Raw genomic sequence first — 21367 nt, forward strand, 5'->3', positions numbered from 1 at the left:
TACATTAAGCTTAAATTGTCTTCCTGAAATAGTAACAAATATGACTGTCTTGAGTGCCATCACAAGGGATTTTAGTCATCCTGATTGTTAAGGCTGAGAGTCAGTAGAATTTTTACTGTTTTCCTGCAACTGCCTGTGGCTGCTTAGGGCAGCTAGCTTGTTTTCAAAGCTTTTTATTTTATGACACATTTTTGTGGATTTTTTTCTCTTCTTTTTTTTTTTTTTTTTTAAATATAGAAGGCAGAGAGACATCAAGGGAGACAGACAGAAAGACACATTCAGAGAGATGGGGAGAGCTCCCTCATCTGCTGGTTTGTTCCCCAGTTGCCCGCAGTGGCCATAGCTGAGCCAGGCTGAAGCTTGGAACTCAGTCTGGGTCTCTCACCTAGGTGGCAGGGACCCAAGCATTTGAACCAGCACCTGCCGTATCCCAGGGTGTGCGTGAGGAGGACGTTGGAATCAAAATCGGAGCTGTGACTCAAACTCACGGTGCCCCGAGTTGCTCGGTAACTGCTGTGACAAATGCCTGCCCTCATTTTCACATCTTGAAATTGAGTGAGGAAAATAGCCTTTTAGAGGCCCTCTGAGATAGCTTTCTCCTTCAGTGGTCCAACTGGTCTTTTAGATTTGCCATTTTATCCTTATACTTTGTTTTATCTTCTGAATTGTATTGCTCCTTCCCTCCTCCCTCCCTCCCTGCCTCCCTCTCTCCTCCTCCCTCCCTCCCTCCCTCCCTCCCTCCCTTCCTTCCTTCCTTCCTCTTTCTTCTTTCTTTCTTTCTTTCTTTCTTTCTTTCTTTCTTTCTTTCTTTCTTTCTTTCTTTCTTTCTTTCTCTCTCTCTCTCTCTCTCTCTCTCTCTCTCTCTCTCTCTTTCTTTCTTTCTAGTTGCAAGAGAGAGCTACAGAGAGAGAGGGAGAGACAGAGAAAAAGCTCTTCCATCCTTTGGTTCACTCCCCAAATGGGCACGATGGCCGGAGCTATGCTGAACTGAAGCCAGGATCCAGGAGCTTCTTCCTGGTCCCCCATGCGGGTGCAGGCGCCCAAGGACTTGGGCCATCTTCCACTGCTTTCCCAGGCCACAGCAGAGAGCTGGATGGGAAGTGGAGCGGCCAAGGCTTGAACAAGTCCCCATGTGGGACGCTGGCACCTCACTTTGCTAGTGATGTGTTTTCAAAATGTAATTATTTAAAGCCTGATTCAAATAGATGTTTCTGTTATACCTCAAGTCATTCCAGAACTGTTGTTAAGGATCTGGGTTGATCAGGGATCAAATAATACCTCATTAAGTTGAGTCACCAGGAGGAAAAGTATTTATATAGCCCAGTGCTAGGCATAGAATTGTTGGACATCAACACATGCCATTGAATGGTTTAATACTTGTATGAATCAGGGAATTAGTGTCACAAGGGGACTTTTAAAAAGTTCCTGGACAACGCCATTCAGTTTATCATAAGAAAAATTGGGGCTGTCACTGGCGCAGCATGTTAAAACCCTGGCCTGAAATGCTTGCATCCCACCTGGGCATGTTTCAAGTCTCAGCTTCTCCACTCCAATCCAGCTCCCTGCTAATATGCCTAGGAAAGCAGCAGAAGATGGCCTAAGTCCTTGTGACCCTGCACCCACATGGGAGACCCAGAAGAAGCTTCTGCCTCCTAGCTTAGGATCAGCTCAGCTCTGGCTGTTGGGGCCATCTGGGGAGTGAACCAGTGATGGAAGATCTCTCTTTCTCCATCTCTACCTCTCTCTGTGGCTCAAATAAATAAATAAGTAAATAAAAAGAAAAATTTGTGCCCTTGCATATGTAAGGACTTTTAAAAGTTCATGGAAAGGCACATCATGAAAAGCTATGCCTAGATTCAAAAATTTTTTTATCCTAAAACAAACTTACCTTTTAATTCCATTTTCCATTTGAAGTGCCCTTGTGTAGGACTTAAATCCTGAATGCAAAGCTCATCTATTAAAGTCAGGCAAGGAGGCCAGCACTGTGACACAGTGGTAAAGCCTCTGCCTTCAGTGCCGGCATCCCATATAAATGGTTCAAGTCCTGGCTGCTTCACTTCAGATCCAGCTCCTTGCTAATGAGCCTGGGAAAATAGCAGAAGATGGCCCAAGTGCTTGGGCACCTGCACCCACATAAGAGACCTGGATGAAGCTCTTGGCTCCTGGCCATCTGGGGAGTGAACCAGTGGATGGATGAATCTCTCTGTCTCTCCCTCTCTGTGTAACTCTGCCTTCCAAATAAAAATAAAATAAATATTAAAAAAATTAAAGTCACGCAAGAACACCCTAAACCAGAGCCATTCTTATAGAAACCCATATTTTCATCTGTGTTGCTATATTCTTAGTTGCACTGAATCCTGTTCTTTGGCTGGGAAATGAGGCAAGTTACAGTGTGGTCAATTTCAGTTTTTAATATACACACCACCGATTATCTTATTTATAAGAAGAGATAAGTAAAATCAGAAGTTGAGAACTTTTCAAGGCCATTGGAAAGAAGTTGAATGTTCCCAGTATTCAGATAAGATAACTGTTTCCTGTTGTCCAGTCAGTGAGCATTTCTGTTCTTCTTTCACTGGTTTTGTTTCCTTCCCATTCTGCCGCCTACTCATTGTCATTAGTCAAATACTTTCTACTAAGCCAGTTATAAAATGTAGAAGAACTGTTAATCCGAAAAATGCTATATTTGTTGTACTTATCCTCAGGGGATAGGGTCCAAGGACCCCAGGTAATGCCTGCAACCACAGATATTATTGAGTCCTATAAATACCGTGTTTTTTTTCTATATACACATACACATACTATAACAAAGTTTAATTTATACAATTGGGAATAGTAAGAGATAAACAACAACATTTTATGTCTTCTCTTTGGCGGATCTGAATTGCGAGCATTGTTACTGTTGTGTTTTCGAGCCGTTATTCAATAAAGTGTTACTTGAACACAAGCCCTGTAATACAGCAAGTTGATCTGATACCTGATAAGACTGTTAAGTGATTAATGGGTGAGTACCACATACAGTGTGGATATGTGGACCAAAGAGTTATTGATACCTAGAGTGGGAAGAAGAGGGGTGGTGTGAAATTTCATGTTTACTCAGAATGGTATGCAATTTAAAACTTATGAACAGGGTCCTTCTGGGATTTTTTATTTAACATTTTTGGACTGAAGTTGATCATTTGTAACTAAAGCCATAGCAAGTGAATCCACAGAAAAGGTGATACTGCAGTACTTAAACTGTGGCCAAAAGTGACAGATCATCTAAATACCTGGAGAAGATTTCTCAAATAGGAAGTTACTCACCATAAAAGGAAATAAATAATCTCACATTCACCTGAGAGTAGAAAACTGTTTTTATCAGGTAAAGATGAATTTGCTTAGAACTACCGGGAAATGTAACTAGTAGTGGTATGAAAATAATTTTGTCCATGCTGCAAGAGGCCACTGCTAGAATTGGTTTTTAGCTCAGTGACATCAGGGTTGGTAGCTTTGTGATTCTTTGTCCTTCCCTGCATTGTCTCAAGAGGACTGTCACAGTTTTAGATGTCAGGTTTGGGTTTGATGCAGAAAGGAGGGAGTGGGTGAGTTAGGAATGCAATTCCCACCTCCCTGAGCTCAGCGCTCTCCCGTAACCCATGGCCACCTCAAGCTGGATAAGTTGGAAGTGGGGGATGCACACAATAGCTTCTACAGCGTCTATGGTGGAAACAGAAAGAAGAGAAGGGAGTTGGGAGTTTATATTGCGATTACCAACTTTGAGTATTTTGATTCACAGTTTGCTTATCTGAGAGGCAGAAACACACACATGGAGAAACAGGCAAGGAGCATTGTCTTCTGTTGGTCCACTCCTCAACTGCATTGGCCAGGGCTGAGTCAGGGCTGAAGCCAGGAGCTGGGAACTCAACCCAGGTCTAACTGGCAGGGACCCACCTACTTGAGCCATCACCTGCTGTCCCCCTGGGTTTACGTTAGCAGGAAGCTGGAGTCAGAAACTGAACCCAGGTACTCTAATGTGGGATGCAGGTATGTTAGCTGCTAGGCTAAACACCTGCTCCACACCGTTTAATTTTATAAGAGAAAAATATGTAATTTTTAATTTAACAGTTTTAGAAATTAAGATTAAGGTTCACACTTTCATGTGATAGACAAAATATGTCTCAATTCTAAATTATGGCCAGCAAATTAAACAGAATAGAAAATAGGCACACAGTCATCCCTCAGCATCCATGAGAAATGGGTTCCAAGACTTTTGTAGATACCAAACTCTGCAAATGTTCCAGTCTTTATATAAAATGGCATAATATTTGAATGTAACTTAAGCACATATTCATGTATTGTTTAAATCATCTCTAGATTACTGGATATACCTAATACAATATGAATGCTATGTAAATAGTTGTTATACAGTATTGTCTAGGGAATGATAACAAGAAAAAAGTGTGAATGTTCAGTACAGATGCATTTTTCCCGAAAATATTTTTGATGTGCAGATAACAGAGACTTCCCTATGTTGACAAAAGGGAGGTGGAAAAGTATAGGCACGAGAGAGTCTTGTGTGGAAAAAGGAGTCTGAGGCTTGCTGTGCACATCTCACCTGCGCGGCCTGTGCCTTGCTTCATCTAATCCTTTGAGCGCGGCAGCAACCGGCGCCAGACCTCTTCACATCTGTGTTACCTAGAACCTCATCATTTCCGTCTCTGGCTTGACTTCCTACCTACCAGTCTGTCTAGAGCATGCTGATCGTGCAGTAAGCTCATGGCTCCAGCCACCAGTCTTTCCCCAGTTCCTTTGGTGGTACTTGGCAGAGCCAAAGGCTAGTTCCCACGCCCACAGTCTTTGATTGCTCTCATTCAGAGCTGACCTGGCACCATGGAGCAGCAAGGGCTAGGGACATGCCCTTCCAGTGTCAGAGATCCTCTTTCCCAAAATCATCTCCAGGGAACTTAGTACCAACAACTGGCCATGTCACCCGTGAACACTCAGACTACAGTGCATACTGTCTGGGCAAGGGTGGAGGGGAGGGGTAGAGAAAACCTTTTTCCTTCTAATATGTACACACAATTGTGTTTGATGATTTTATTTGAAAGGCAGAGTTATAGAGAGGCAGAGAGAAAGATTCTTCCATCTGCTGGTTTACTCCCCAGATGGCCGCAACGGCTGGAGCTATGCTGATTGGAAGCCAGGGGCCAGGAGCTTCTTCCAGGTCTACCATGTGGGTGCAGGGGCCCAAGGACTTGAGCCATCCTTTACTCCTTTCCCAGGCCATAGCAGAGAGCTGGATTGGAAGTGGAACAGCTGGGACTCGAACCAGCCCCCACCTGGGATGCTGGCACTGTAGGCGGTACTTTACCTGCTACACCACGGTGCCAGCCCCTTGGTGATTCTTAACGTGGGAGATTAGGTGCAGCCCAAAGACACTTAATTTTAGCCAATATGCCAAGACTTGATGAAATTCTGGGAGCCAGATCCCATTTTGGCCAGAAGTTTCTCCATCCCTATTGAACCGTTATGGCATGATTCAGGTAGTTGAGAATATAGGCAGGGGAAAGGATCATCTATCATTAAAGATAAATGGGATGCAAAATAACCAGTACTGTTTTAATTCAGTAGTAAAGTTTTTCTCTATGTTTTTCATTGGGAAGAGAGCTTCTTTGAATTTTGCTTAAGTTTGACATTAAAGATATGCATGTGGATTTATTAACCAGGGTCCCACTTCTTGACTGGATTACAGTTTGAATCTCTCACATGTTTCATTGTCCCTTGACTCCAAGAGATTAATATCAGTTTAGTTTAGGGGTTCCATAGACTTGATATACATGACAGTTATGTCTTCCCGTTAAGTGCTATTTGGTCTTCAATCAAAGTAAAATGATTTTGTTTGTTTCCATTGTATCATTCGTTCAGACCAAAGAGACAAAGCACAATTTGAAGCAGTGCAGGTGTTAAGAGGCATCATGACACAGTGGGCTCTAGGGAACACTTCAGCCTTAGTCTTGACTTTTCTACTTGGTGATGATGGGGCATTGGGCAAATTTCAGACTAGCCCCAGTTTTCATATTTCTCTGCTGAGGACAGCAATGGCAGGCTCGCTTACAGTCCCCAGATCCCTGAGAGATGTGACGTCTTGAGGCTGTTAACCATTGTTCTCTATCGTTTGACTGCTATGACATTGCAAGGCTGTACATTGGGTGTCTGTCACTTTTGTCTGTATAATGAATTGAAAAGTCTAGAGACTGGGTTTTGAGCAATAGCTGCTTTAAAATACCTTTGCCTTCTAATGAGAGTGTGACAGAAGGCATGAGCAGGTGGAGGTAGTATAGAATGTTCAGTTCTGTAAACATCAAGACCAAAATGGAAAGACTTCTTTTTTAGCCTGTCCACAAAAACAGTAATCCTATAAAATAAGTACCTCTTTGGGGACAGGTTTGTTGAATTCAGATGTGCCCCTTTGTGAAATATTTGCCTCCAGCCGTTTTTCTTTCCATTTTAAATGTTCTCAAGTTTCATCCTTATACCTAGGTAAAATCTTTCCCTTGGTGTGATGTTTGAGTAGTGAGTCCAGGGACCCACTGACAAATTGAGATTTCTTTGCCTGCATTGTTGGTCAGCTGAATAAAGGAGTCACTGCTAGGCATGATGCTTGTCATCAAAGAGGTATTTTTCCAGATACCTTCTGTGATCTTGGGAATGCTCTGGAGATAGTCCTGTTGCACTTCTGGTCTTTCTTATTCAAGGAAGATTGACATAGAATGGTGCCCCTCAATAGGATTATTTTCTTATTCCTTCCACTCTCAGAGTTTATGTCCATAGGTACCATGTATTATTTTTGAGTAGCAAGAAGTACTCAGTATATGTCACATTTTATTTCCTTTGCAGACTATTAGGCCTAGGAACCAACAGTTACAAAATGGAGCAGAAATTGAGGTTAAATTAAATTAAAATAATTTCGAAGCTTTAAGAGATTCAGCCCCAACATTTTTCATTTTCTTGATGATTGCTTATTATTCATTCTGAAATTCCTTGACACATGTTTATTAATAGAAAAACTTATAATGAGACTCTAAATTGGTATAAGATCTAGAATCTTATGTTGTTTTTGTTTAAAATAAAGAATGTAATGCTTTCTTACAGATCAAAAATAATGGGAGAGACCCTAAAATGGGGGATGTGAAAGATGGTAGACTGAATAAAGGCTTTGTCTTTGGCTGGACGTTGGTTTGGCCAACAGCTCACCACCATCCAATTTGTGACCACGTGTAAGTTTCTGTAGTGATGCATTAGAAGGTCTCACCTGAGCTGCCCTGGGTTGAATTGAAATAACATGAAAATCCCTTGGCACTGAGATTCAGTAAATGTAAATTCTTACTGCACCTACTATTGTCTTATGTAGGCTGTTTTTCTGTTTATTGGAGTTGGCCAGCTTGATATGCAAACTAAAGCCCCATGTAGTGAATTTTGGCAGAATGTGGAAGTGATTAATTAAACACCACCCCTCATGGGCCATATTAAAACTGAATGAATAAAAAAAAATTTTAAAGTAACAAAAAGCTGAATGAAAATAGAAAGTGGGCCATGTCTGGTAACATTTGGTGGAGAAGGGAAAGACAAAAGAAGTGAAAGAGGAGGGGAAAAGACACAGAAAAGGCTATTTTTAGAGCATTCCGATTGCAAAGTGCAGTTTTCTGGCCTTTGTGTTATCAGCATGAGCTGGGTTGTCTGAGTCTCTGAAATTACTGGGTTACTAATTGTTGGGGCCTCTTCCTCACCTTGGCTATTCAGACCAAGCTGTATTCTTAACAGTTCAGTAGCCAAATCTGAATGCTATGCAAGCATAAACTCTTTATGTGTAACTGATTGTACTTAATTGGCGATAGCAAATCATGGAAGAGAATTTATTAGTGACCTGGTCTCCTTCAGAACTTTCGGAGTAATTGGAAATGAGCCTAATATCCATATTTTTGGAAGCTTGAAAAATTGGTCTCTTGACAAAATTAAATTCATACTTTAAGCCGTGGGTGGTTTTTTCCATTGCAGAAGTTTCCCTTTTCCTTAATTGTTGATGGTCTCACAAGTACGGTTTGGAAGCTGAGATGCAGCAAGAACAGATATTTTAAATATCTGTTAATAAATATTTAAAATATCTTGGTGGACTATCATGGCAGCTGTGGATGATCGCTGTTAGCTAGTTATGGGAAAAAAATAACTTGGCAAACAGCAGTTTGATATCCTTGTGATTTTCATCAATCCATTTTCCACTTTAACCTTAGTTTCTTTATTGCTGTTTTTGACCCAACTCATGAAATGATAGAGGAAGGGGAAAAAGCTCTGAAGTGTTTTGTTTCCTCAGAATTAAAAGCATTCTAAATATAAATACTTTCATGTGATTACATTTTCCATTCTTTGTAAAGTGTATGTGTAGTTTGAACATAGACTGAAAATAAAACAAGAAAGCAGCCTTGTACCCAGTTTTTCAAAAGTGTCTTAATAGTTAATGCCCCTCAGCCTCATGAGTTTCATTTGGTTCTGAAATAAAAATTTATGGCTGTTCTCTAAGCTGAGCTGATACTAGTTTAAGAGTAGAATTGAGCTCACACCTGTTCTAGAATAAAAAGAAGTCTCTATGTGGCTTCTTTAAAACATTTGCAGAGCAGAACGAGAGAGTACAGTTGGGTCCTTGCAAACACTGATGAGATGCTGCTTTCTAAACTGGTTCTGACTTGTTGCTGTTGTCCCCAGCTAGAGCCCTCCCTAAGTTACCCATGCTCCTCAAGGTGGAATGTGGCCATGGAGAGTCAGTTGGTTTGTGTAGGCGGTGGGTCTGCGTGAGCACTGTGAAGCGTGCATAGGGGAAAATCTTTGCATTTGCTAGGCCACTGAGCTGTTGAAGACATGGTCCGTTAGTTGGGCAACGTACAATAGCTTCTCTGAGCGCTCTAGTTAAGGGGCAGGATGTGTAAAGTAGTATACACTTAGGTGGATAATTAATAATTAGTGGAGGCTTGTAAGGCTGTAATAGAATATATAAATTTCAGCACCTGTTTTATCAGAGCAGATCGCTTTACCTTATTACAAGAAAATGTACCCCCCTGTTTTTTTTTTTTAAAGGAAATGTGCTCTGTATGCGTGAAAAAGCTTTACTAAAAGAGGGCTGATTTTTATGTTAAACACTATTTTTATGGACATTGTGATTAGATAGCTTTTTTTTTTTTTTTTTTTTTTGCAGCCAGATTTAAAGAGTATGGGGTTGGCCATAGACAGCAAAACACTGCATAGGGAAAATATTCTGGTGAATTTCTTATATTTCAGGATGTTGTCTTTATTCCCACCCCCAAAACAATTGGGGTTGCTCATTTCATGATTTCAGCTAAGTCGATATTCAGAGTGAGAACCTTTTCTAATGGCTAAGTTGAAAGATAAAGAAGATGAATTGTAAGACCTCAAGTTCAGTTTTTGGCCTGGCTCTCTCATGAGTGGTGTTTACACCTCATATCTTAGCTGTCGTGATTTGCAGACATAGCGGAAATGCTTTCTTAACAGCAGTGAGGGAAAGGCAACGTAGACATTTGTGAAAGCAAAGTGAACATGTTGTTGCTTTAAAAGTCTCATTGACTGCTTGATAAATAAAATTAGGTTATCAGTATGTCTGCAATTATATGGTCCCTAGTATATCTTTGTTATAAAAAAAAACCGTATAAAATTCTATTTTACTAAAAGTCAACCAAAAACCTTCAACATTCAAAGTAATCATTTGTTCATGTATTGACTCATCCAACAAATGCTTGGGGGAAGCCTGCAATAGACAGGCCCTCTGTTGGGTACTAGAAAGTGATATTGCTTTAAGCTTGGCCCAGATCCTAAGGAAGGGATCAGGTGGATATCATACATAACTCAAGTATTAGGAAAATAATGAACGTGTGCACAGGGTTGCTGTTGGTTACATAGCAGGGGCACCTAACCATCAGCTTTCTCATAATAATGGCTAAAATATTTGAGTATGTGTGGTATACTGGACATTTGCTGAATACTTTATATCAAGTATTTAATTTACTTTTTACAATAAGTTCTTTGCTAGGTTATTTGGTTTGAATGTGGTTTATGTCTCCCAAGGTATTTGGAGACTTAATCTTGAAGATTATGCTATTGTCAGGTGAGGGCTTAGTGAGAAGTCTAGCTCATTGGCAGTATACCCTTGGAAGGACTTATGGTACCTGAATCTCTCTCTGACTTACCTTTTGGTGATGTCAGCTCTTACCTACACACAAATTCTCTCTCTCTCTCTCTCTCTCTCTCCCCCCCTCCCACACACACACACACATGCACTCCCACACTCATACATTCCTGCCATGATGTGCTGCCATCTGCCTTCCTCATCACAATCCCGTGGTTCTGTCCAATCTTGAACTTTGAACGCAAAAACTATGAACTAAATAAACCTATTTTCTTTACAAGGTTAGTTGTCACAGGTGTTTTGTTATAGTCATGGAAAGCTGAGTAATACCCTAGGCATCCTCAAGCTGGATCAGAGAGATTAGGTTACCTGCATAATGCTGTGTAGCCAGTAAGTGACAGAGTCCAGATTTGAAGCTAGATCTGCAGAACTCCAAAACCTTTGTCTTTTATGAGTGCTGCCCTGCATCAGTGGTAGGCAAGATGGAAGCACTTCCCAGAGATGCAGTAGCAGGTAAACATGTGTTCAGCTGCAGCTAATCGAAAGCCTGGTAATAGCAGGCTAGTGGAACAAAGGATCTCCTCTCCACTTCAGGAAATGCCAGCAGGTAGGAGGTTGCATGCCCCAGTCTTTCTTCTCTGCCCTTCCTAGCGTGCTGATTTTCATTTGTCAGCTCTTTCTCTCATCTTGCATTTTCTTGCAAGATGGCAGCTAAACCTCAAACATCATCTCAGAGTTCATCCACGACAGGAAACAGGGCAGGCAAAGATTAGGGTAGCATTCATTCCTACTATATCCCTTTTCTTCAGGGCGTAAAAAGCATACTGAGCCACCAGTGGCCTTGAGTAGTATTCTACTAACAACTTACTGGCCAGACCTCTAGTAGACATCTACCTGTAGCTTAGAGAAAAACTGGGATGGGAAAGTGAACTTCGAGCGTTAGGTCTGTCTGTAACTCAAGAGTCAGGCAGTGGAGAAAGGAATTAGAAGCAGTCATTAGATGAGTCAACATGAATTTTGTAATAGTGTAAGTGATTCCGCCTGAGCTGAGTCTTACAAGGTAAGTTAGAACCAGCCAGGTGAAAAGAAAATTGGCTGAGTTGAGGTGTGGGGGCCAGAGAATATAACAGGAAGCCTGGAACTATAGCAGTTGTAGGAGACTAAGGCCTAATTTCACAGAGCAAGGGATGGCAAGCAAAATCGGAAGAGAATCCTGGGCCCAGAAAAGTGAAGTGTCTTTCTTGTGTGGTAGGTGGAATATTGGATAGTGTGGTCTGCTTTACAATATAGACCAAGAGCTCAGGCATCTGTGAACAGGAGGCAACTCGAGAGGCAAAGAGCTTGGTCAGGGAGTGATTAAAGCAGTTCCAAAAGGAAATAATGAGAGATTGAACTGGATCAGAAATGATGGGGATGAAGAAGCAGCAGTGGATTTGAGTGATACTAAATTGGTGAGAATACTTAGACTTAGTACTTGATAGATAAAGGAGAGGTTATCCTGAGCACTTTGGTGTTTGGCTTCAGCCATCTTTGGAATGCAAAACTGTTCATTAAGATGTAGAATATGGAAAGAGAAGTAGCTTTTGAGGGATTAAGATGGTAAATTTAGTTTTTGATGAATTATTTTAGATGTCTGTGGATGGATGGATTTGTGGTTATTGACTAAGATTGCATTTTGGCATAGAATATTCCATATTTGGTAGGTAAAATCATGGAAATGAATAAGTTACTCAGGGAAAAAAGTGAGGTTATTTTATGGTAAGTTACTTTGTTCTCTAAAGTTCCTAAATTGACCAAAAAAAAAAAAAAAAAGCCACTATCTAACCTTTTTTCCCCTCGACAAATGTGGTATCTTGAGGAAAACTGGCTAATTCTTGTTTGACCAGTAGACATTGTCATTGTTATATTTAATCATTCATCACAAACATACTATTTTTATTTCCTTCCTTCCTTTCTTCTCTCCCTATCCTTTTTTCCCCTGGTAAGATAGTTTGGAATGAAACTTTTGTTTAGAGCATTAATCTACCCATCGTTTTGGTAAGACTTGATACATTCTTAAAGCTGGAATGGAATTTCGGCCTCTTCTGATTTACATCAACTTCCCTGCCAGTGTAGGAATCATTTTAGCTGAGCCCCCAGCAAAGTTGTTGGCACATAGGTGGCACTGTATCTAATGCATGTGTGTATGAATGAAAAAGTGAATGAGTGGCTGCTTGCATTCTTCTGCTTGTTCATCTCCTGCATTGAGGAAGCCAACACTGACAAGGCAGACCATGGCCTCATGACTTCCTGGAAGTTCTCAAGTCCATAGCTCTCAGCTTGGGCTACTCATTTTTAGTCTGAATGTACTATTATGTATTGTCTCTCATTCCACACATTTTTGAAGATGATAATCCTCACTTCCTTCTAAAGTATTATTCAGAAATGTTCAGGATACTGGAGAACGTGGTTTTATTCATGATGGTAGTCCTGGTCTGTCTTCTTCATGTGTTCTGTACGATCTCTTTCCCTCAACAAGTGGTGAATCCAGGGTTTACCCTAACATTGCAGATCTGATTTGAACTGGAGTGAATCTGCTGTCATTGTTCATGCAGCCTAAGATTGCATTTATAATCCATCCATGCTTAGCATTGACTGAAAATTGAGCATTTGGTCCATTAAAATCATTGTTTTGCTTTGTTTTAACATTAATTGTTTTCAACCAGGTCTTCCACTTTTTTCTGTAGAATGGGACTTGGTATTTATCCTCATCTGATTTCTTATTGTTGGTTTTGTTCTGCACATATGCCATGAGGGTATCCTTTCATCCTGTTAATATCAGAGGCTGGATGGCATGAGTGGCAGGATTAGTAGTGTGCCCTCTTCTAAATCTTAGCTCCACCCTTGACTACCTGTGTGATCTTGTTTAAGTTATTTTCTCTGAGTCATAGTTTCCTCATATATACATTGAAGATACTTTATCAAATCCACCTGTTAGGATTGCTGAGCGACATAAGTGAGATATTAATCTGTCTAATGCATAAAAGAGTGCCTAGAACATCGCTGTGTTCTAGAACTCTCTGTGTTCTCTGTTGCTATTACATGTGTCTGTTTCTATAATTGCTGCTCCTTTTCTCTTTTATCCATGTGTTATTCTCTGGAAAAACTCAATACAAGTGTGTATTTTATGACCAATGGAAGAAGCAAGTGTGGATTTTGAATTGTGTGATTAACCAAATTTACTTGGCAATAGATAAGTTATAGTGATGAATAAATCTGCTGATGATAGTCACTAACTGGCTACTTTATTGGGCCTCTTGAAGAAAGGACTAAAAGTAAACAATGCCAGCAATGAAACGTCAGGATTACATGCGCAAAAGTCCTGTATGGCTCTTCACCTACACTTGATTTTAAGTTCAAATTATAAGGTGAGGCAGATGTTAAATTATAGGTGCTAAAGGTATATGAAAATTTTGGTTAATACTAATGATAGTTGGAGAGTGAGCTGTTTGTTCATTTACGAAGAGTTTACTAGGAGACATCGTTAAACTCTAGATTGAAAATTAGACTCATGACAAATTTTGAGGAACATGAATCTCTTGTGAAAAATCAGACCTCTGGAGAGCCATGTGTGAGCTTCCCCGCCCTACCCTCTCCATAGGGCAGGAAATTTTTGGGAGCAAGACTTGTACTGTAGGGCATTCATTTGATAGGAAGGCACATTCACAGAGAGGGGGAATGCATTAGTATCCCACAGCCTGGTTATAGACTTTCCTGTGGACAGACTGTTCTTTAGGTGCCTCTGTTTGATCATGCCCACAAGAAAAACAAGTGGGACACTAAAAATCCATTTTTTGAAGATGTATTTATTTATTTGAAAGGCAGAATTGCAGAGAGGCAGAGGTAGAAAGAGAGAGAGGGAGGTCGGTCTTCCATCTGCTGGTTCACTCCCCAGATGACTGCAATGGCTGGAGCTGATCAGATCCGAAGCCAGGGACTTCTTCTGGATTTCCCACAAGGGTACAGGGACCCCAGGGCTTGGGCCATCTTCTACTGCTTTTCCAGGACATAGCAGACAGCTGGATTGGAAATGGAGTATCCAGGATTTGAACTGGCACCCATATGGGATGCTGGCACTGCAGATGGGAGCTTTACCTACTATGCCATAGTGCTGGCCCCAAAAGCTAATCCATTTTAGTTCAGCCTGATAGAATGTAGGACTTCTGCAGACTTCTGCAGAAGCCTGGTAACAGCAGTTTCAGAAGAGTAAGAGCTTCAGGTGTTTATTCTGTACTGTGATAAAGTCCTTTGCACACATGTGAGAATGCAGATGTCCTTCTGTGCACCTCTCTTCTGTTCTGGTCATTTTCTTATCTATGGCTTGTGATCTGGTACTGATAGAAGAAAGAAGCAAGCCATTCTGAGGTTTCAGATTTCATGGTATCCCATTATTTTCAAGACCTATGAGGTCTCTGTAGCTTTTAAAAATCATCCTGACCTCCTTTGTGCAATTGTTTGCATTTGTATCCATTGCCAGTGCTGTCTCAGAAGAGCTGAGGCTTGTGGTCAGTAATCCTCAGAAACTGATGGGGTCGTAAAATTAATTCATCTACTGCCTCTTTCTAAACCAAAGTAAGGTTATATTTTTTGCTTTCATGGATGGATAAATTAGCATCCTTAAAATAAAACCTACTTCCCTTTTTCTTTCTTTTTCTGATAATCTCGAGAAAAAAAATGTTGAACTGCTTCCTTTTAAAAAATCAAATTGAAGACCAACTTGATTCTACTTGCAGAGCAAAGCTATCTGCCTTTTTAGAAAATCTGGGTGGTTAAATTGGAAGCACGTTCTGCACATGGTTTAGCAGTTAGTAGCCTGGAAAATGACCCAATAGCCAAGATAGTTTTTTTTAATCTTCATTGTAAGTGCTTGTTTAAAGTTTAAGCCTGTAATTGACTATTTTGCACATTGTTCATTGTTAATTCTTTTCAGGCTATTATAGTTTTGTAAATACATTGCCTGCTAAGTTGTGTCAGTGGAGGAACATTAGTGCTATAAGAAAATCCAGTTAACTGTGGTAAAAGCGTTACCAATTAGCACACGGGACTGGATCGCGTGATTTCTTAGTGATCCTAGAAAAGTCCTTTCTAATTGTGCAAATTTACACTTATTTGGAATGGGTATGATGATGTGTTTTTTGGATAAAAAGAACAGCACATAAATTCACGTTATGCTGTGGCCTACTTAAGTGTCTCATGATTGGTGCCTGTCTTAATTTTATTTATTCAGTTCCCTTAGTCTGTTCCATAAGAGAGGGGTGAAATCTTTCTATCTTGTACTTTTATTATATTTATTAGGTAGCATCTAGCCAGATAACTCAAGCTGTGCTGTTTTCTAGTGTTTGGTCTCTCAAAATCATTTTTAATATGCATACCACATCCACTTTTCAGTGGGTGTGATAAGCACTTATGAGAAAATGGAGGCACTTCCTAGTGTTCAGAGGATGACTACTTGATTTTCATTCGTGAGTTTTTTTTGTTTGGGAGGATAGGACATTGCCTGACATTGCAGGAACAAGCTAATACTGCTTAATAATGAAAAGTTACAACATTGGCAGTGGGAAAGGAGTTAAATTCTGCTTATCAGATAGCAAGGACCACTAAAATATGGACATAATCATGGGAAATAATGGGGTAGATAAAATGTGATTTATCTGTGTATGGTAAAGAAAGAAAAATAATGATTGTGAATGTTCTGAATGTAGCTTAAGCTATTTATCATTATGTACAAGTGGAAACTTACATAAAACCCTTCTTGATTAAGTTTTATCTGAAACAAAGGACCTGATTGGAAGTGTAGAATGGGAGAGTATTTTAAGAGCATGATGATAATCCCTCTAGAGGCTTTAGCAAGGCTGTGGTCAGACTAGACAAGGGAAAGAGAGAGCTAGGAAGCTTGATTTGGTTATGCAAATTTGGGACATATGCAAGAGTTTGGACCTAATGGCTTACACACCAGATTTGGTCATCAAATGATGCTTTTCATAGCTAATATTTTCTTAGCCATTGGTTGAAGCTTTGAAAAATACAGGATATGTGTAGGCAGAACTGTAGCCTTTCTATCCCTTGAAACAAAATATACAAGTCAGGCCTTGAGAGTCAGACCCAGTACAGCAGAATGAGGAGTGAAGGCGCAGAGACTGAAGGGAAAAGCTCCCAGGATGGGAATGGGCAAGTGTATTCCGAGATCAGGTCCACAAGCAGATCCTCAAGAATTGTGTTAAGTAAAAATAAACACACCTTAAGAAAGTTCCAACTATCACACCAACAGTTGGAAACTGAAGCGTACAGAGTAATTATTTATTAAGAAAAAAGCACAGTTGACACCAAGTGCTATAGAGGAGATGGGTGTGATTACAGAAAGATGTAAAGGATATCAAAAAACCTAAAAAAATTAAGATGAAAAGAAGATTACCTATGAGATCATGATAACTAATAATGAATCCTTTCTCCAAGCACCTAAAGAATTGGAATTCGGAAAAGTGGTTTGCAGAGTCTCAGAGATAGAAAGGGTAATTTATTGACAGACGATGGAGACACTGCTAAAAAATAAATGAATTTTTCACCTCGGTGTTCACAAAGGAGGATGGGGGACAGATGCCAGAAACAGACATAAATTTCCCAGGGGAGAATGAAGAACTACGAAAGAAATCAGGCTCCTGCTGAAACAGGTGACGAAGGGGTGAGAAGAAGAAAACACAGCTTCTAAAGCTTAGGAGGAGTCTACTCCAGTAATCTTCAAGAAGTCGGAAGAATGGAGGAGTAGGAAAGGAAAGGAAAAAGAACTCGTCTCTTAGGACGATCGCAAATGTATTATGGGTTTGTTTTTATCTAGTTAATTCTTTAGACCCATTGAAATATGGCTTTAAAGGAAATAAGCTAGTGTACTTAAAATTATCCTAAGTGGGCTTTGAATAACCAAAATGCCCCCTTTTTATCATTCCCCTCCCCCGAGATCTCAGTCCCTTTAGAGTTACCCCATTGTGTCCAGTGTTTAATGTGTGTGAAATGTTCATTGGGTTTCATTATTGTTTTCAGGATATTCACAGGGTCATTGATTTGGCCAGTGTTATTGGAGGAATCCTTTTTAGGGCCAGGCAGCCTACTGGATCCTGGAATACTGGGCTGGAAAAGACCGAGCTGCCTAGGAGTGTCTGCAGTTACTTCATTCATACTAACAACCCTACCTCATGCAAGACAAAGAAAGGCAGGCCATTGATTTATTTGTGCTCATCATTCCTGGTCTTGATTTTGGCCAACTTGCTGGGGAATGTGGACAGGCTGCCTCCTTTTTTGCTGTGCTGTCCTCACGTGGTGTCTGTTTTCTCTTCCTCCTCTTCCGATGTGCACCTTTCTCTTCCCAGGCTCACTTCTCTCCCTAGTGCTTCAGAGAAACGATTGTGTGTTGCTCCCTGCCAGCTACCCGTGATTGAATCGAGGAATCCTTCATCTTCCAGGCACCCTTTTGGAATTCCTCAAGTTCTTGCACGGGGCAAGGGAGTGCTGCATTTTTTACTGTATTTTTTCCTCACCTGCTGCATTTCAACCTTGTGGCGTCCACACTCCCCAGGCCCTGGGCTCATAACTGTTGTCTCTGTTTAGACCACTCCATTCCCTGTTTTCTGCCTCTCTGAATTTTAGGGCCCGGTAGGCCACACTTAGGAAAACAGTCTTTCCGTTTCTCTTCCGAGAATTCATCTTTGTTGTGTGTGTGCGTAGTGTTTAAAGATGACTCTGAGGTGCTCATTTGTATGAATTGCTGTTATGCGCGGGGGGCTTCCCTCGTTAACTTTCTCCTCCTTACCGATATCACTGAAGGGGCAGCCTTGACTGGGACTCTGAGAGATGTTTCGGAGACATTTCTGAACCTGTGGGGAGAGGGATAAAGAAACTTGTGCCTTGCCTGCCTTGTTCCCATGATCAAAAATCTAAGTAAAGTTAATCTCCAGTGCTCCTTTCCTGCCAGCAGTGTGGGTGGTGACCTTTGGTTGGAACGGATCCCTGAGCACGCTGGAATCTCATGTATAGCTGTTCTGTGTTTGAAAGTCTCTGAAAGCTGGTAGACTTGAACTCATCCCTAACAGAAGGGTCAGTGGGGCTGCATCCCTCTTGCTGTTTTCCTGTTTCCATCTTGCATGGAGAGGTGGTTACAGTTTGGTTGGCTATGTCTCCAGGAATAGATCACTCTTTTGGGAATGTAAGCCTTAGTCCCTGCCCTGGGTGAGTTTGCCAGTGTAACACAAGGAGAGACCAACATGTATGAGACCCCTGTGAATGTAGCAACACCAGTCCCACCTGCAAGGCCGCTGATGAGAATGCAGAAGCAAGAGCCAAGCAGAGAAAGATCAAAAGAAGCTTTAGCAAATGTTTGTTTATATTTACTTTGACTATCACCTTATTCCACCATTTCTTAATGCACTTATATATCTGATACAGAAGTCTGTCTGATGAATGGCGTGGTTCATATGTAAGTCCGTGAACCTTTTAAGAAAATAGGATTGCATCTTGGGATTTTTTTTCAGCCCTGTTAAAATTGGACTTACCTGTGGGCTGTTTGCATAATACAAATACCTGGGCTCCACCTGGGTTTGGAAATGTAGGGGTTTGGAAATGTAGGCTGTGATGCAGCCATCTGTAATTTGAACGTGAAGCTCTGACCTACACGACACTTCAAAAGGTTGTCATTTCCCTTTGCAAAGCTGTTAGATTTTCTTGAAATAAGTCCTTATTTTAAATCCTTCTATTTATGTTTCACCCAGTAAAAGTGAGTCATCACCTACTTAGCACCTAATTATTTATCAACATTTTATGCCATAATTAATAACTTTTTTAGGTCAAAGAAAATGGATCATTTCTAATATGTTTGTGCATACTTCCACTAAGAGAAAAAAGAGGCTGAAATAATCTCTATTTTTTATTTTAATTGTCTATCAAAAACAATAGATTTAATCTAATGGCTCTAAAGGTTTGCTTCTACAAAAATTAAATGAATGACAGTCTTCCAGTGCCGCATATTCACAGTTAACTTGGTGTGAACGCGGTAGGAATGATTTTCCCTGTACTGAAGGAAAAATGTTAGCAGATTTTTACTAATTTAGAGGAAAGGCAAACCAAATTAGAGGAGAGTCAGCACTATAAATATTTCAAAAAGAACATCCATTTATTATTTTTGTAATATACAGCTATGACTTAAATGACACTGAAGAGGGAAGTTTTGCCTGATGCAGAATGGTTAGGGAAATAGCTAACTAAGGATGCAGTGAAATTAGTCTTGAAATTGGTTATAGGCAAGTATGTTTTGCTTCAAGTACTTGGGTGATTTTGTTACACTTTCTAACATTATCCCTGCTATGCTCAGTGACTTATTTTACACAATGAAAGATTTTAAAAGTCTGCTTGTTCTATAAAAGGAATACAAACCCCCAGTTGTTAGGATTTGATTCCAGGAATTTTTGTTGTTATTAATCCGTAAAATGGTGAGGTATAGTGTGTAATAAAGGTATTTTATTCTGCGCCGGCGCCAGGGCTCACTAGGCTAATCCTCCGCCTGCGGCGCCGGCACACCGGGTTCTAGTCCCAGTCGGGGCGCCGGATTCTGTCCCGGTTGCCCCTCTTCCAGGCCAGCTCTCTGCTGTGGCCCAGGAGTGCAGTGGAGGATGGCCCAAGTGCTTGGGCCCTGCACCCGCATGGGAGACCAGGAGGAAGCGCCTGGCTCCTGGCTTCGGATCGGCGCAGTGCGCTGGCTGTAGCGGCTATTTCGGGGGTGAACCGACGGAAAAAGGAAGACCTTTCTCTCTGTCTCTCTCTCTGTCTAACTCTGCCTGTCGGAAGGAAGGAAGGAAGGAAGGAAGGAAGGAAGGAAGGAAAGAAGGAAGGAAAGAAAGAAAGAAAGAATTCTTATTCTGCATTCTGTCGCTCTTAGAATGGAGGTGTCCATGTTTTCATGTGCGTGTAGTGTTTTAAGCTCCTGACAGCTGTGGAACTAGAGCTGGGCTGCACCGAGCCGCAGTTCATAGAACTTGGGTGAAGCTCTTGGCTCCTGTGTTGGCCATAGTAGTGGACAGACCTTAACCTCTGATAGTTCCTGTATCTTGTATTGTACTTCTTCTGTGTTTCTCTTGGATTCTGTGTTTTTAATTTTATTGAATTAAAAGACAGTGAAAATGATCAGTTAAAGGCTTCTGTATGGAAAATGTATGGAATTTAGGTATTTTATTCATTACATCATTGCATATTCCATTCTGCTATCAGAATTATTAAAGCCTATGTTTATTTAGAACGTTTGAGGAGTGAAATATTTAACTTTTAGAGAGAATTAAAACTATTTTATTTTAATGATTAAAGTGGTTAAATCATCACTCACATAAAATTATTTCTCAGAATATTAATGACCATTTTCTTACTCAGGAATTTGTTTTCTAATCAAAGAATCTTTTAACCTTTTATTTAAGGTATACAAACTTCATGCATTTCATAAACACAAATTTAGGAGCATAGTTATTTTTCCTACCCTACCCACACTCTCACCCTTCTTCCTCTTCCCTCTCCTATTCCCATTCTTATTTTTTACTAAGATCTATTTTCAGTTAACTTTATATACTTAGATTAACCCTATACTATGTAAAGAGTTCAACAAATAGTATGAAAAAAAGAAACTAACTGTTCCTCAACAGTTCAAGACAAGGGCTTTTCAAATCATTACATCTCAAAGTGTTGGGGAAGTTTTATTTGAAGATATATATTACTGTTAATGGCCCAGGATATCCATGATTTACAGAAGGGTTCAAGAATGTGTCACTTGATTGGATTCTTTTTAAAGATTTATTTATAAGTCAGAGTTACACAGAGAGAGGAGAGGCAGAGAGAGAGAGAGAGAGAGAGAGAGAGGTCTTCCATCTGCTGGTTACTCCCCAATTGGCTGCAACAGCCGGAGCTGCACCAATCCGAAGCCAGGAGCCATGATGTTCTTCTGGGTCTCCCACATGGGTGCAGGGGCCCAAAGACTTGGGCCATCTTCCACTGCTTTCCCAGGCCATAGCAGAGAGCTGGATTGGAAGTGGAGCAGCCAGGACTTGAACCGGTGCCCATATGGAATGCTGGCGCTTCAGGCCAGGGCATTAGTCCACAGTGCCACAGCGCTGGCCGCTTGATTGGATTTTAAATTAC

General features: G+C 40.7%; 1 protein-coding gene across 38 annotated transcripts in view; it reads left to right on the forward strand.

Annotated features, from left to right (window-relative positions):
• Positions 1–21367, forward strand: part of TCF4 (transcription factor 4) — a 386580-nt gene that overhangs the window by 145178 nt on the left and 220035 nt on the right. For 2 of the 38 annotated variants that reach the window (XM_089305111.1, XM_089305112.1), the window contains exon 1: positions 11279–11413. The exons of the other annotated variants lie outside the window; for them this stretch is intronic. In XM_089305111.1, the coding sequence (XP_089161237.1) occupies positions 11353–11413 (61 nt within the window). In that variant the 5' untranslated portion in view covers positions 11279–11352. Of the gene's footprint in view, positions 1–11278; positions 11414–21367 lie in introns of those variants that run through there. 38 annotated transcript variants of the gene reach the window in all.

This window comes from Oryctolagus cuniculus, chromosome 10 (genome assembly GCF_051225735.1).
Source record: "Oryctolagus cuniculus isolate XC-2025 breed Fujian yellow rabbit chromosome 10, ASM5122573v1, whole genome shotgun sequence".
NCBI lineage: Eukaryota > Metazoa > Chordata > Mammalia > Lagomorpha > Leporidae > Oryctolagus > Oryctolagus cuniculus.